Below are 16,648 nucleotides of genomic sequence, written 5' to 3'. Positions count from 1 at the left end.
CTTGTCAGCTGTCCTTACCCTGACTCAATTTCCACCGAAACAAGTAATACTTTTGCCCACATAAAAGCATTTGGACTTCTTCCAAATAAATACCAGTAGACAGACTATCCTCCTGAACATAGGGTGCTATTAAGGGTCCAGAATAAGATGTTGCAATGAAAGAGTCCTGGCTGCATGAGAGGGGTTTGTAGGCATGAGTTAACAGGCACTACTGGTTGCTGGCATACCTTCCTCAGTCCAGGTAGACACCACCAAAGAGAACTGAAGATTGATGTTACTTGACACTACCTTGTATTAACATCATCTGTTAACCCAAATTATGTCTTTTATTTATTCCTCTAAGTTTTTCATCAGTTGAGGTCAGCTGGCATTCACCCTAGCAATCACAGAATCATAGAATGGTAGGAGTTGGAAGGAACCTCTGGAGATCAACGAGTGCAACCCTCCTGACAAAACCGGATCGCTTAGGGCAGGCCACACAGAAGGGGGAGACTCCACAACCTCTCTGGGTAACCTGTTCCAGTGCTCTGTCACCCTCACAGTAGAGAAGTTTCTTCTCATGTTGAGGTGGAACTACCTGTGTTTCAGTTTGTGTCTCTTCCCCCTGGTCCTAACGCACAGGGCACCACTGAAAAGAGACTGTCCCCTTCTTCTTGACATCCACCCTTCAGATATTTGTTAAGTATTAATAAGATCCCCTCTCATACTTTTCCAGCCCCAGGTCTCTCACCACGTCCTCTGGAGACTTATTATTGTCAATAGCAAAAAGAGAATAATTTGACACCAACCCAGTTTAATATCTTGGCCCAGGGCTCCTTCAAGTGAATGATAACATCAGTGGGTGCTGAGTTCAGACGTGACAGTTTTCTACCTGTGTGTGTTTGTCCCATTTGTGTAGTCTAAGAAACCCAGACTGGCAAGTCAGAAAACATCTAGAGACAGATTCAGATGTCAGTCACAGCAAGGTCACACAGATGTCACCAAGAGGGCCTGCAGGCTTTTATTACCTCCTTTCTCTTTTGTGGTAACTACTTCTTTAAATGATTCACCAGCCGTGCAGCCCACCACACTGCACTGCTTTATCTATCAACATCCAGATGAACTACTGCTACTGGGCAATCCCACAGGATGGTTATTGCATAGCATATATTAAGCTTCAGGAAAAGGAAGGTAACTTTTTGCGTGTGGAAACAGGCTTATATCCATATCCTTAATAAGGCATTTAAACAGTTGTGGAGAGTCAGAGAGGTCTCATGGAGAATCTGATATGCAACATAAGGAAAAGTTGACCCTTTTACCTTACCTTGCATCCTGGGACCGAGCAGCTGCTGTGATCTTCACAGGATGCGTGGTATTCCAGTGATATGTGGTAGAATGGAGGACAAATAAAGCAGAAAGGGTAGGGATTAGATAGTTTAGGTCCAAAAAGCATTAAAGGGCCCTTGATAACTCCTGGGAACTATTTATTGATTCCTTCTATGCGCTACACATTCCCATTAAGTGATTTCATTTCCTTATTTCTCCTAATCACATCAGTTGGTTTAGAAGTCTTTTGCTCTCTGAAACCTGGGGGTACACAGATAAGTTCAATTTCTCATGTGGCTATACTTTTTATTACATGTGAAAAGTTGATACAATAAAAGTAACTCCTTGGAGCCAGCAGGTCTGGAGCTTTCATCATTACGAATTGCTGCATCAAGGAAGCACCAGCAAGTTAATTGCTGTGTTAGTCTCAGTCAGACTAACATGTGGCTTTTTCAGTCTCTGTAATGGGCACTGATATAGTCCTTGGAAGATGTGGCTGCCTTTAAGAAGTATATTGCAACCTTGGAAATAATAGTAAAAGACCAGAAATAATAATGCTAATAAGACAGTGATGCTGTAATGGTCAGATCCATGAGTCCTTGTAATAGCTGACACTGCAAATAATCTAAGCCACAGAAAAATTTGCTTCATGCTGGGGTACAGTGTTTGGAAACAACACCTTCATTTTGTGGGGCAGGGAGAGGCTGGAGGAAAAGAGAGGGGTTGCTGCTTTGGTGTTTTCCTTTAAAAATAAAGGAAGAAGAGGAAGGTCTTAAAATCTTCTAGCTTGGCCCAAAGGGAAAAATAGCACTCCTTACTCTAGCTAACTCTCTCATCTCATCCCAGGGCCATGCAGTGATTTTATTGCCCTTGCCTTAAGGAGCTGGCAATGCCCCATGCTTTTCGCTAGCCAGCTTGTTGGTACCTGAAGTGCAAAAGGTTTCTTATCCTTCCTTGTGAGAGGGACAAGAGCCACACATGCTGCCTCCTGAAGCACCACTGTCTGCTTGAGACAGCAAGATGAAACCGCTGCTCCCAGGGACAGGATGATCCCAGTCACCACATGCTCCTCTTGCAGACCTTCCAGACCGCTCAAGGCAGGGCTCACTGTGGGCTGCAGTTCACCCAGACCAGCTGCTGGCACCACTCACCTTTGAGGCAGGGAAAAAATCTGCAGCTACACTGGAACAAGAAAGAAATGAAAACAGATATAGAACATTGGGTCTGTTTCTATTGGCTCTGGATACTGGGCACAGTGTGTAAGCAGCCTCTAGTTCCCGAAAGGTCCCTCCTTCACAGGTATTTACAGAGCCATCTGCAGCAGTCAATCGGACTGCACCTCAATGAATGAAAAATAAACCTGCAAAATGGTATTTCCCATTCTTTGGAACACAGTAGAAGTGTCTCCTGTTCCTTTCAGCACCCAAACTAGATACATTCATCAGCACAGGAAAAGACTCTGGCATATGGTATAGGGAGATGTGTATTCAAAAGAAACAAACCTGCATCACTCACTAGTTTGCAAATTAAATATCCATGTCATTTTACATATTTTTGAAAACTGGGCTACCAGCAGTGTAAATCATTTTTTCCTGCATGGTGCTGAGTCCTTTGGAAGACCTTTGCTTCCACAAGGTTTTGTGTTCTTTATAGCACAAATGACTGGTGCTCATTTAAAAAGATACAGGGTTTTCTCTGCAACTCAGTCATATTTATGTAGGTGACTCTCTTGCAGTTACCACATCTGCTCTAAGTGCAGAGCTATGTGTCTGTGATGGTTTTAAGACTGTCTTTTTAATTTTTCTTCACAAAGTTTGAGCAGAGAAAGTGAAAGAATGTAAATAAATCATTATTGGGTGTAAGAAAGCAAAATAATGATTATTCTAAACACTTCTATTGGAGAGATAGAAATGTTTAAGACTCTCTACTCAAAACAAGATTGGGGAGTTGGGGCAGCTTGAGTCTCAGCTTGCTGGGCTTCTGTCTGCTGTTTCTTCTTTTCTGGCTGAAGATAACACACTGACCTTGACAAGCTAAGTCTAACAACCTCTCTGCTTCTTGACCCTCTACCTTCTGCCAGGGGGGTCTGGGGGGATTCCTTCTGGCTGAGGGGGAGGCCCCTTGGAGGAAGCAAAGGGGGCTTGGTTGTGCTTTTCTGTTGATTGCACATATTTGTAAATGTTGTGGATAGTGTATATTTGTACATATTCATTGCATTTCATCATAGATTGTGGATTTGCTTGTAAACACAGCTTTAATTTGCTTCCAGACTGAGGTAGCCTGGTTATCATCGGCGTGGGAAGGGTATTTCAGATCTCACACAGTTACAGTGTCATTTAACATTAATAATGAAACAGTTCACCACAGACAGACGCAGAGTGGCTCATCCCTTCTTGTTGTAAAGGGAAGAGGATGCTGTACCATGAGAGAAGCAGGTGCCTATTGGCACTGCACCGTGTTGTAGTTCATCCCAGTTGGACTGAAGGGCATCATCCTTCCTCCATTTTTGAATTTCATGTTCAGCTGATGAGGGGTAAAAGGCCATCTCATTGTGGAAAGCCAGCATTATCCTTCAGGCACCACTTAAACCTGCTTAAGGGGGTTTAAATATTGTATGGGTCTGCTAAGCACTCTCACAAGGGAAGAATTTTCACCTGAAAAGACCAGTTAATAAAAGAGCTCCCATCTGCTCACCCCCAGAAAAACAGCCAGCAGTGGGCACAGAAACAAATTCTTAACTTGAGATGCCAAACAACCTGAATACAAACTGAGAATGATCTGTGTTTTGTTTTAAAGGAACACAGTTTCTCATACTTACTATGGTATTTTATGATTCCTTATAGACAGAAAGGATTAATTTCCACTCATGTTTGGGGAATATGCATGCTAGCAGCCATTAGATGTAATTCATCACCTGTTTAAATCCCACATGCATCGATAGGGAAATTAAATTCAATTTCCTTTCAAGTTTAAATATGTCTAAAGATATTCCCCAATCCAGGAAAGCGCTTAAGCAAGTGCTTCACCTTAAGCATGTGAGTGGTTCTAGTGATGTCAAGTGCTTTCTTGGACAGGGCTGTGATCCATAGCAGATGTACACCTGCACCACAGAATGAACACCCAGCAAATGCAGAAAATTTAAGGCACCAGGGCACTAGAAACACACTTGATTATTTTCGAGGTCCTGTGATTTTGCTCCTGTCTGCATGATTTTCAGCTGGAAAAAAAAAACCCAAACAACAAACCCCGGGAAATTAGGTACCGAAAGGTAAAGTTTCAAAAGCACATAGCTCTCTTAGTCTCTTGGGGAAAATTTTGAAATCCTAGTTTCAAAATAATGTTAAGGTTGCAAAATTGAGCAATCATAAAAGTCAGGAAATTTAAAAAGTTAGTACGTGTCTTTCACTGTTAGCTCAGCAATAGCAAATATATGTAGTGGGAGAAGTTTATCCTTGCAATTTCTGTGTTAAACATAAACTTTAAAGTATTCTTGTCGACCATTAATAAGCCACACAAACTATACTGGGTATTTAATGTCTGTAAGAGGCATCTTAATCACAAGAATTTCCTGGCCTTGGAATTCAGAGGGTCTTGGTTTCGACATATAAAATATTAGTTGTGTTGCTGAGTTATTTTGGCTCTTTTCTCACTTACAGGTGAAAGTCCTCTTTGGGAAAGAGAGGTAATTTCACCTGTGTCACAACACAATTCTCACATCAGAATAGTTTTGTGATGTTTATGAAAGGCTATGATTTATATAGTTAGGCAACTGACTTAATTTTTTGGGGTTTTTAGGGAAATAAGGACTTCTGTGGTAAAGAGACCACAATGCTTCTCCCTCGCTGGCAAGGGAACTAAGCCTCACAAAACAAATGTGCTCTACCTGAATTAATAATATGAAGCTGTTCTGCAAAATGTTTAAAAACCAGAATGGTCTTTCCAGGCCAGATGTATGACTTTCTTAAATCTATGTGTCGTGGTTTAACTTACCGTGAAAATCTAAATACAGTGTGATGGTAGTGTTTAGATAAGACAGATGTAGAGTGCAGTGTAGGTTTGGTGTTGCAGAAATGCTGATCCTTATAAATGAGCTGTATTGCACTCTGGGATTTTCCTGGCTGAGTCTTTCAAAGCCCAGGCTAGACTAAATCATCACAGCTGGTGAGAAAAATATCAATAATTAAATAACTATGAGAGTTATAAGAGTGTGAAAGTTTTGAGAAGTCAAATAATTGCAGCACTTTCTGAGAGCTACCAAAAAGACAAATGAGTTTGTGGTCAATGGTCTTATTTATTCTGATGTCATCTTGAAAGACAAATGGAAGTGTCAAAGATGTGGGGAGAATTTCATAGGCGACCAAAGAAGTAGCTATCAAAGCAAAGTGCAGTTGAAGTGCAGCAGTCCCACACACACTCAGCTGAAAGCAAAGATGATGCTTTGAACTCAGTTGCTTCCACCTATTTTTGTATTACATTTAGTGCCCTAGGTGACACAATCCCACAGTCACAGAATGGCAGGTGTTAGAAGGGACCTCTGGAGCTCACCTGGTCCAATCCCCTGTTACATCTAGAGCAGGTTGCATAGGATTGCATCCAGGTGAATTTTGAATATCTCCAGAGAAAGAGACTCCACAACGTCTCTGTGTAGCCTATTCCAGTGCTCTGTAACTCTCAAAGTAATCAAAATTTTCCTCATGTTCACATGGAACTTCCTCTATTCCAGTTTGTTCCTGTTGCCCCTGGAGTGTCTTGAGGTCTTCTGCTGTAAGTCACAAGCATCTCGAGTTCTCTATTAGTCAGCTGTCAGCTTCTTTATTAATGGAACTATATCAGCCTGGAAACAAAATATGTCTCCCACGAAGGCATGCAAGAGTGAGGACAGAAAGTTTTGTGTAAAATCTCTACCAGTGTGTCACAAGTCCAAGGTCACCACAAACATCTAAAAGAGAAGATCTTTGTATCGTGTTTGTTTCCATCATATCATTGCCTTAATCATACAGATTATGGGGTAGCTCTTCTCTGCTTACACCAACACAAGCAAGTTCAAACCCGTTCTCAGATTTGTCTTCAATGCACTCAAATGCTGTGTAAGCAAGAATGGGGATGTTTGACTGATCTGAGGCTGCTGTCTGTCCAGACAGCATTGTCAGCTGACCCTCTAGGGTCTGCCAAACCTAAGAAGCAGAGTGTGGACCCCCTAGACAGCACAGGTGTCACCAGTCCCTTGTGCTGCCCGTCTGTTCAGGATAGGTGCAGTTTGTGCAAAGTGCTTGGGCATACAGGATGTGCTACTCAGAGATTGCTCGTACTTCTGTCTGGGAGTTTTCCTGGAGAAACATGGGAACCAAAAAAAGGCAAACAGACAAAATAAAAAATGTGAGTGGACTGCCACTTTCCACATGGCTGTGAACAGTTCGGATGAAAGTTTACTGGACCAAAAAAGGGACAGAAGGGAGAGTCAAATGGTCCCTTGAGTTCATGCACACGGAAATCATAGGGAGACATCACACTGACTCCAAGCAGCTTAACTGGGATTGAGTGCATGGCCTTCCCCCTCCTCCCTCCAGTTTGTGGCTGCTGAGTGAAGCATGGCAGCCCAGATCTTATTTCAGGTTTTGCCATGGTGCATATTTTCTCACTTGGACATTTCAATGAGAGAACACCAGCCTCTGCACGCAAGACCATTAACACCCTCTGGGATAAACCTGGAAATGGAGGGTAGGGAAGGGAGGGATGGCTGTGCTGCCAGCAATGACCTCTAGAAAGCCATCAGATATCTTGGAAATGAGAAGATAACCAAAGATGCAGACACCTAGCAGGTTATACTACTGGCAACTTGGTAAGCTTTACTTCAGCCATTCTGAAACCACCTGCATCATAGGATAATGCTGACCGGGAGTAATAAACACAAAGATTTTGCAATGAGAGAATTTGTGCTGATCTAAGCAGCACGATTGCTTTCTGAGATCAGTTCACGTAACAACTGAAGGGGCAAAGATAGCGTAAAGTGTAATATGCCACAGAGCCTTGCAATAAAGATAAAATTAAATTGGGCTGAAAACTCTTCTAAGCACTATTAAATAATGTCAATAGCACAAAAGTGGAGAGGTAGAAGGAGAAGGAGAGAGCCCAGGTGAGACACGGATAATAAAAAATCTTTGATAACTCTCAATAGGTATTTGCAGGGCATACAGATTAACAAGGTCATTTGTTTAGGCTGATTAAAGGAAATATGTCTGGGAGACAGAGTGTGAGAATTTGGTTTGGCTCTCAGGGTATATTTCTAAATTGTGAAGCATAGCAGACTGTAGAGCAGTCTGCCACAGGAAATGTCAAAAACTTCAAGGCTTCAGTCATTTGAAAACTGACTGGGCAAAATCACCTGCTGGAGGTAAAATCTCGTGCAACTGGCAGGCTGTGCAAGCGCAATAGTCTCTGGTCATAAATTGTAATAACTCAGATACAACAGGTAGCCAGCAAGCTGCATGCAAGTGAACAGGGGAAACAGATCTCAAAACCTCTGCATCCCAAACTCCCAGAAGCCAAATACTGTGTCAGTGTAAATTGGTATTGCTTCATTCTCTTCACTGAGTGATGGTGCGTGGATTTATGCTGGCTGAGAGTCTGACCCAAGGGCTTCTGATCTTCTAGCTAGAATAGCTCCATCATCTCATGGCACTGCCGGGTAATAAATACTCTGATTTAGCTGTTAGGCGTTTGTAATCCGACTGGGCGGCAATTAATTTACCAGCTCACACTTGCAGACAGGAATCCTCCAGGGCACAGAGCCCCCTGGTAAGTTCTGCGTCATTCTGGCTGCAACCCTTTCTGCAGAGTGGTGGCCTTTTAATCTGAAGGCCTGATAAAAGGCCAGCCTATGCACAGACTTCCCCTGGTTGCAGCAGATCAAGTTCCAAAAATGGATATGGTTGTTTCCAACACGAAGCCATAAGGAGACTCTCTGATCTTGATTTGGCTACTTTCATTCCGAAAATAAAAGCATCCATGAAGACACTGGTACACAAACAAGAGCTTTTGTTCCCACGTCTCCTTATTTTGCATTAATTCATCTGTGTACCAATACCATGCACAAATACTGAGATAAATTCTTATCTTGCCTTTATTCTCTATGCTAACTTCCAATAAAAAGCTACATTAAGTTTAGAGCAATGGTTTTGTAGTCTCGCTGTAAAGCATCAGTGTTTCAAACAGTGACGAATTTACCCTCAGTTCAGATTATTTCCACTTTGTACATGGGTAAGAAATGTGAAAATTATCAGAAATGTCACCCAGTGTTTGGTGTTCGGCAAGTGGAACCATGTACCTGATTTTCATAGTACTGAGTATTTGTTAGCACCTTACCTGAATCACACAATCACAGAAACATTCAGGTTGGAAAAGACCCTCAGGATCACCAAGTCCAACCGATAACCCCTACATTCACCCCTAAACCATATCCCCAAGCACCACATCCAAACCACCCTCTAACACATCCAGAGTTGGTGACTCAACCACCTCCCTGGGCAGCACATTCCAATGCCTGACCACTCTTTCTGTGAAAAAAAATTTCCTAATTTCCAGTTTAAACCTACCCAGTTGTAGCTTGAGGCCATTCTCTCTTGTTCTATCACTAATTAGCTGTGAGAAGAGACCAGCACCAGCCTCTCTACAACATCCTTTCAGGTAGTTGTAGAGAGCAATGAGGTCTCCCCTTGGCCTCCTTTTTTCCAAACTATACAGCCCCAGCACCTTCAGTCGCTCTTCATAAGATTTATTCTCCAGGCCCTGGTCCCATCTTCCATGGAATTTCTTGATTGTTATGTTTGTCATGTTTGGTACCCCCTGAAAATAAAATCTTTCCAGATCAAATAAGGGATGAACTCTAAAGGGGAAAAAGCTGGTTTATCACGTACACATACAGTACTTCATAATGTTTGTGTGTTTGCAGATGGATTCAAGTTAAGATTACCCAGGCAGGTACTAACAACTCTAATAGAGTTTCTTGCAAAGCCACAGTCAACACGTCAGAAAAGAGTCCATTATTTCCAGTAGGTTAAGTTGGCTCATCTAGCAGTGTCCCACAGGTAAACAAACACTTCCTAGATTCAGTAAACCAATTTCAGTGAAAGGACTGATTTTCTGAAAAGAAATGAAGGTACATAGTGTATATTTGGCACAATGCTCTTTGAAGATATTAACACTATAAATAAAAAGCAAAATTAAGTAGCTATATTACATGTAGACTACACTTTATAAATGTAGCATTCATCATATCCTCCTCTATGTTGTACAGTACAGAGAAGCCCCTACTACGTTGTGGATGTTTATTATCATTCAAAACCAATAACCCTGGCTTTGTTCTGTAAAAAAGAGATCATGTGAGCTGCAAGTTGTGCAGATGCAAGAGCCTTTATTCATATGCTAACCAAATAGAAACATGCACATATCCCTCCTCCTGAACACATCAATCATTTTAATATAATCACAGGTTAGCTCTCAGATAACTTTGTCCTTTTATTCTTTTGTCCATTTTATGAGCAGACACTGAAACCCAATTATAGATGTGACAAAGTTTCCCAGCTCTTAGAGCTTAAATCTGACTGCCATAGTACAGAAGAGCTTTTGAAGGTTTCTCAGGCTAAGCATCCAAAATTCAAGCCACTCAAGATCACAAGGCTCTTTTGAAAGGTCTAGCCCAAATGAACAGCTTTGGAAACGTCTACCTCCACTAAGTTTGGAAATATAAACATATGCTTATACATACATACAATTTCTAGTTAGCATCCCTTTATCCTTTAACTTTGTTGCTATTCACACTATGCATACTGTTTAGTGTTGCAGGTTTTGAGCCTCAGGCCTGGGATTAGGCACTGCCGGAAGCACCTTGGTGATGAAACCTGCTCCTTCCAGCTCTTCCTTTCGACCCACAAAAGCAGGTAGCAGCCACTGAGGGCAATTCATCCCACTGATAAAGAAGAAGTTTCTCTGAACTTACTTACCTCAGCCACTGGCTATTTGGAGGACTGAGGTGACAAGACCTTGAAACTTGGACAGTAAAATTCTGTGGGATCAAAATGTAGACCTAATCCTTTTTTCTTTCTAGTTCTTCCAGGACTGTTAACTTCTATGTAACTTCTATACGATGTTTTTGGTTCACACCTCTAGAAAAACCAACATCACCCAAAGAGTTAAATACATCTGTGATAGAAAAAAATAAAATGGGGTCAACTCAAGAATATTTCAAAGTGAGATACTTTTAAAGGCAGCAGTAATTGGTTCAGAGGTGATGTGTGGCTGGTTTTAGGCAGGAACAAGCCATACTGCTGGCAGCTGACAGCATCCATACCCCAGACATCCAAAAAGTTGTGCATGGAGATTGCCCTGGCACTTGTGAGAAGGCCCTTGTCCATGCAGAAGAAAACAACAAGGCAGCACAAAGCCAGTTACAACCCAGTGGTGCCACACTGGGAAAGTCCTGGAGGCCTTGTGGATCTGAAGAGGGGTTAAGGCTCCTCCTTCACATCTGGCAGAGGAGCAGCTGCACTGCAGTGATCAATGTCAGCATTGCTGCAAACACTTGCTTCACAGAGAGGGGGTGGGAGTAGGTGTGGGATCAGGGTTAGTTACAATGTGCCTTTCAAACCTTCGTTGATTTCCTAATTTCTTAAAAGAAATGATGAAAGGGGGAGAAAGAGAAGAAATTTGCTGTGAGCCCAGCGGGCCTTATTTCCTCTCACGCATACACACAGAGGGATCTCTTCTTACTGAGTCAGAGTCAATTTTTCCCCCCTAAAACCATTTCATCAGGAGTTAGCAATGAGGGGGTGTGAGGAGGAGAAACAGCTGAATTCACAGTGTGGGAGTGGGCAACCTCATTTTCCTGTCTGGCAAACATACTACCTGAGCATGCCTTAAAGCTCAGATGGCACTTAAACATGGCCCAACCTTACTAATTCAGGCTGTGTGAGATTAAGCAAAGATGTAAAGCAAGTGTAGACTTAAAGGCCTGGCTCAGCTAAGGTCCACATCAGGGAGTACTTCAAGGTGTGACTCCACTGGTCTGTAGCTACTAAGGATATCTGCTAAGGATGTCACCACACTGAACCACTTTGCACTCCCAGTGCAGAGGCTGACATGGCCAGATTTCCTGCATTTTTGAGAGAATTGGTGCAGAATTTGAGGGGATGAAGTGAAAATGTAAGTTGGTGAGGGTGCACAGAGATACTGAAGTAACTGAATTAAAGTTCATTAGCAGAATTGTCTGCAGCTCAGGGGACAAGAGGCATTGCAGCCAGAGTCTGCACAAGAAGCAGCAATTCAAAGGGCTTGGAAAGAGCAGAAACCAAAGGGTAAGACTGATAGGGGTAGGGAAACAGTAAAATGAGAAACAATGAAAGAGACAGCAGTAAAACATGCATCTGTCATTTAATCCTGGGTAAATACCCAGATTAGTGACATCAGTTTCTGCTGTTTATTTGAAGCTTATTCTGGAGCCATGTTTCCCAAGGCTAACACAGCTGTGATACAGCCCAGTGGAAAGCACAACCAAGGGTTTATCCCAGCTATGACTGTTCCTGTACAACACAGGCATTAGGTAAAACTGAAGTCTGTAAGGAAAAGTTGTCTTTCCAAACCTTGTGCTCATAAAAATAAAGCTGGCATGAGTTGGCAGAGCCAGGAAATTCCAAAGTTTCACAGTTTCTATCCACAAATTTTCACACCGTTTTACAATCACTCAGTGCTTAGATAGGCTTTGAAGGTCGCAAAGGCTAAACATGCACACTGTGTCTTGATCCAGTTACAGGGTCCTGACATTGAGCTTTGTCACCTTGTGTACAGCAGTAAAGTAATGGCACTCATCAAGCCAGGTCTGCTGCAGGTGTTCTGTTCATCTGGCTTAAAGCTTCCCACTGACACTGGCAAAACTATGCCAAGAGAATGAAGACAAAATTATCTGTTTGTGATGATGGGCTTGGAGAAGAGCCCAAGAGGTTGCTGGTGTTGCTCCTGGAGGGGATGTAAATAGACACCACTGACCCAGTAAAAGGGGCTTCCCAGGGAAGAAGTAGCTCCTATCTCATGTACTCTGCAGCCTCTGGGATGCAGGTGTCTGGCTGAGCAAGCCAAAGGCAGAGATAAACCATTTCAGGAGTGTGCTTGGTTTGAGAAAGCCATCTCTGTCTTCTTCGGCAGCTGTGCACTGGGCAGTAATGCTACTGTCTTCTCTTAGAAGTAAGCAGTCATTTTACCAGATTTCCTCAGCTTTTAGCCCACACAGGTGTCATCTTCACTGCTCCACAAAGGCTGGTTTTGGTTCACTCACTTTAGAGGAAAAAAAACATTAACAAGCACAAGCCATGCATAAAAAATGGGTTGTTTTTTTTCCTTGTGTTTAACTAGGTCAGTGCATGAGAAATATCCAAACAGCTGCTCACCTTATCCCACTGCGGTGGTCATGTTCCTTGCCTAACCTGTTAGGAACAAAACTGTAAGGTGAGATATTTTAACAAGGCCACTGATGTTCTTGGAGATAAATGTGTTAAGTTACTGCTATTTTTGCCACTTCCAAGCAGGGAGGGGAAGGTTGCTCCATAGCAATTAAAGCGTTACTAAGCACCAGAGGCGGCTGGCATCCACTGAGAAACACACATGGAAAACATGACGCTGAGCAAGTGGGGCTAATTAACACCAGTTTCTTAAATTAGAAGGCTCTTAATAGCTAATGTTTAAAAATAACACCTTAATGGCATCTAAAAATAGCTGCTGCCAAGACCTGGAGTATTCTGACCTCCATTAAATTGGGAGTCCATTTCCCATGACTGGTGGTGTAAATCACATTTGCCTTTTATACCCTGTTCTCCCTGGGATTAGCTGCAAAGCCTGATGCCTGACCTTGAAAGCCTATTTGCAAAGATGCAAGGCTGGCCATTCTGCTGAATGGTGTGCAATATACAGATATAATGTGGGGGCTGAGTAATTAGATAGAGTATAATCTCAGGTTGCACTTATCCACAGATGTATACAGAGAAATAAATGAGGGAATGGAGGAAGCGTCAGACCGGGCAGACACCAGATTTATGAAAGGTGATGTTACTACGGCCAGGGACCTAGAACACAGGAGGTTTGAGTTCCATTTCCAGTTTGGTTGCAGGTTTTGTTTGCAGCCTGGTTAGGCCCCTTTCCTCTTGCTGTGCCCCAAAGCCATGTCTATCCTAGAGGACCATTACCAGGATAATTTCTCTACAGTGTGTGGCATGCTTAGGTACAACAATTACATGCCTCATAGGAAACAAAGAGTCATATAAAAAGGGAAAACACTACTTAATATTCCTTATGCTTAATACATGAACCAAACACAAATAATGTGGAAGGCAAACAATCATTGAAGATTTCTACCGCTCTTACTCAAGTACATGGTTGGAATAAAAATATGTCCAGTGCTGCTGGAGATAACCATTTGCTTACTATTGCTGTGCTCCTCTGTGCTGTGCTTGGCCCTAACCTGTGCCCTGTCATGCTGCAATATGTAGTCGCAGCTTATACAAAGACAGAAATCTGCAGCTTGTCCTTCCCTGTCAGAATGCAGAGAGATCCCATGGCACCTACCTGCAACAATCGTTTCTGCTATAAAACACTCTGCATTTGTTCCAGTATTGGCAAATTTGTTCCATTAGGCAAATTACTTCAACAACCACACAAACCCAGTTATTTTCATTTAAGCGTTATGTAAAGAGTGCCTGAAAGGCCATAAAGCTCTAACAGGAGGAAAATGGCTTCCTAAAACTAACTACACTAAAGGAAATCTGGTCTTTGGATTTTGTCTTTCTTCCCAGTCAGAGGGCTGGATACTTCTCCCCAGAACCTGTCCAAAGTTGCATTCTTCCCAATCCTATGTCTGCACACAGCAGACACACTACAAACAAAAGCAAAGGAGCATGTGTAAGTACAAAACTCTCACCCTGTCCTGCTGTCCTCTTAGCCCATATAATCCCCATGCTTTGCTTCCTTATGGCAAAATGTCCAAAGCAGATTCTGGGTTGTTTAGGGAAGAGACTCCCCATCTTGTTATTATGCAGAGATGGGTGCGTGTTGAAACGTGATCTGGAGACTAACATCGACACCGATGCACACCTCAAGCACTCCCATCTCATTAGTGAGATAAGGGGAATGTAAACCAGCTTTCACTTTTCTCTCTGTGTTATTATGTTGTCCTAATGGTCTTCATTAGTTCAGCCAGATGGTTTTCCTCCCTTTACCTGCTCAGGCCCCGTCCTGCAAACACTTAGGCTTTCTTCTACGAACATGCGTTCAGCACATGCATGGGTCTTTGCAGAACTGGAGCCTCAATTCGTTTCTGTTTCTGAATTCCAAGTCGGATTTTGATGCAATAGTTATTTTATATATTAAAATATCAGGTTTCTGCCCACACACATAATGCATGATGTATAACAGACCTTGCAAGGCAGCCTTTGGAAAAGACTACTTAGTCTGCAATTTATACAGAAGGAAGAGTTACTATTCCTTGGTTTTCAGCTAGAATTTATATGTGACCAAACTGTGAAGGTGTTGCTCCTCAGAAGCTCCATGATGTACATCTGGTTTCACATGCTGTCATTTTGCCCACAACCTAAAATCATAAGCTGAAACTCTGCAGAGGCTAATGAAAATTATTCCCCTTTGAGTTGGTTTATTAAAAGGCAACCTCAAGAAATACTGGCAAGTCAGGAAAGTGACTTTAATCCAATACTTGTTATCCTCTTCCACAGGTTTTAAATCACTCTCTTTGCTCCTTACTTCAAGCAAATACACCCTTATTGTTTTCCTAGTCCTGCTATGACCTTCTGGGAATGTTTTCATCATGTAAAGCAACCTGCAGTTCCCTGCTTTATAAATCTCATTCATTCCAAGTGTTAACACTAGCTAATTCTCTGCTTTAGAAAGGAAATCATGTTTGTTTTTTTGAAGAGTCTGCTGGGAAGAGGAATATTTGCATTTAAAATATTTTTTTCCATTTCATAAATTGTCTTGAGTTTTCTTCCCACTGGGCAACAGAAGACTGTTTATATAAGTGAAGAGGGAAGCTTACTTTCCCATTACTTCCACAAAAGTACGATTAACAGCGATAACTATGCTAATTATTACACTAACTGCACTTGGAATGCACCTTACTGGCTGGAGAGGTAATGCATTTGGGTAATAATTAACTCCTTTTTTCCTCAATTACCTTTTATTAGGAGAGCAGAAGGTGTCAAAGTAAAACAGCTGCATATCTTCCAAGAAAAGCCAGTGTTTTCTGAAGGAATTCAAGCGGAGGTGCTCTATTAAGAGAACTAGGCAGGACAAACATTAACATGGCAAGCTCGGCTGTTCAGTTACTTGGCTTTTCTCTAAGCCTGCTCGGCCTAATTGGAACATTAATTGCTACTATTCTGCCACACTGGTGGCGAACGGCACATGTAGGCACCAATATTATAACAGCTGTGGCCTATATGAAAGGGCTTTGGATGGAGTGCGTCTGGCACAGCACCGGCATCTACCAGTGCCAAGTCCACCACTCCCAGCTGGCGCTGCCCCGTGACCTCCAAGTCGCCCGTGCCATGATGGTAATTTCCTGCGTCCTTTCCGTGCTGGCATGCGTGATTGCTGTCATCGGTATGAAGTGCACGCAGTGTGCCAAGGGGACTTCTGCCAAAGCCTCCATCGCAGTCTCCGGGGGGATCGTTTTCATCCTGGCTGGTCTCATTTGCCTGGTACCTGTTTCTTGGACCACTAATGACGTTGTTACAAATTTCTACAACCCCACGCTTCCCAGCGGGATGAAGTACGAGATAGGTCAAGCTCTTTACCTTGGCTTTGTCTCCGCATCTTTGACGATTCTCGGTGGGGCCCTGCTGTGCACGTCAAGCCAGTGTCGCTGGAACGAGACACCTTATCAAACACAGCCCAGCAGCATAAGAAGGACTGCTCCCTCCTATAGACCACCAACTGTCTACAAGGGAAACCATGCTTCTTCCCTGACATCTGCTTCCCATAGCGGCTACAGATTAAATGACTATGTGTGAGTTCCCTAAGATTTGCCTGCGGGACACAGCTGCTTTATAATTTCTGTGCATGGCATAAAACAAAGCTAAGATGACTTTTAATTTATAAGGGTTACGATACAAAGTTTACCACTGTTCGTTTCTTCCTTTCCTTTCTTTCCGGAGAAAGAAAGAATGCAAACACAAAGCTGCTTGCTGCAAAACCTGGAAAATGTACACAAAAGAGGCTGTGATATTCCAGAGACAGCACATACCTGCCTACTTTCAATTACAGTTTGGCAGGCAGGCAGCACAAGGGCAAT

At 42.6% G+C, this 16,648-nt stretch overlaps 1 protein-coding gene across 1 annotated transcript; it reads left to right on the top strand.

Moving 5' to 3' along the window:
• Nucleotides 1-15,656: 15,656 nt before the first annotated feature.
• Nucleotides 15,657-16,367, top strand: CLDN14 (claudin 14). Its single transcript, XM_054387033.1, has one exon. It carries the CDS (start codon nucleotides 15,657-15,659, stop codon nucleotides 16,365-16,367), a length of 711 nt encoding a protein of 236 aa, XP_054243008.1.
• The last annotated feature ends 281 nt before the right edge of the window (nucleotides 16,368-16,648 follow it).

This window comes from Indicator indicator, chromosome 1, assembly GCF_027791375.1.
Source record: "Indicator indicator isolate 239-I01 chromosome 1, UM_Iind_1.1, whole genome shotgun sequence".
Lineage (NCBI taxonomy): Eukaryota > Metazoa > Chordata > Aves > Piciformes > Indicatoridae > Indicator > Indicator indicator.
This window is presented reverse-complemented; position numbering and strand designations above follow the sequence as displayed.

Bases quoted from the DNA above. Each gene is read 5' to 3' on its own strand.
- CLDN14 (XM_054387033.1), top strand. From the start codon at position 15,657: ATGGCAAGCTCGGCTGTTCAGTTACTTGGCTTTTCTCTAAGCCTGCTC.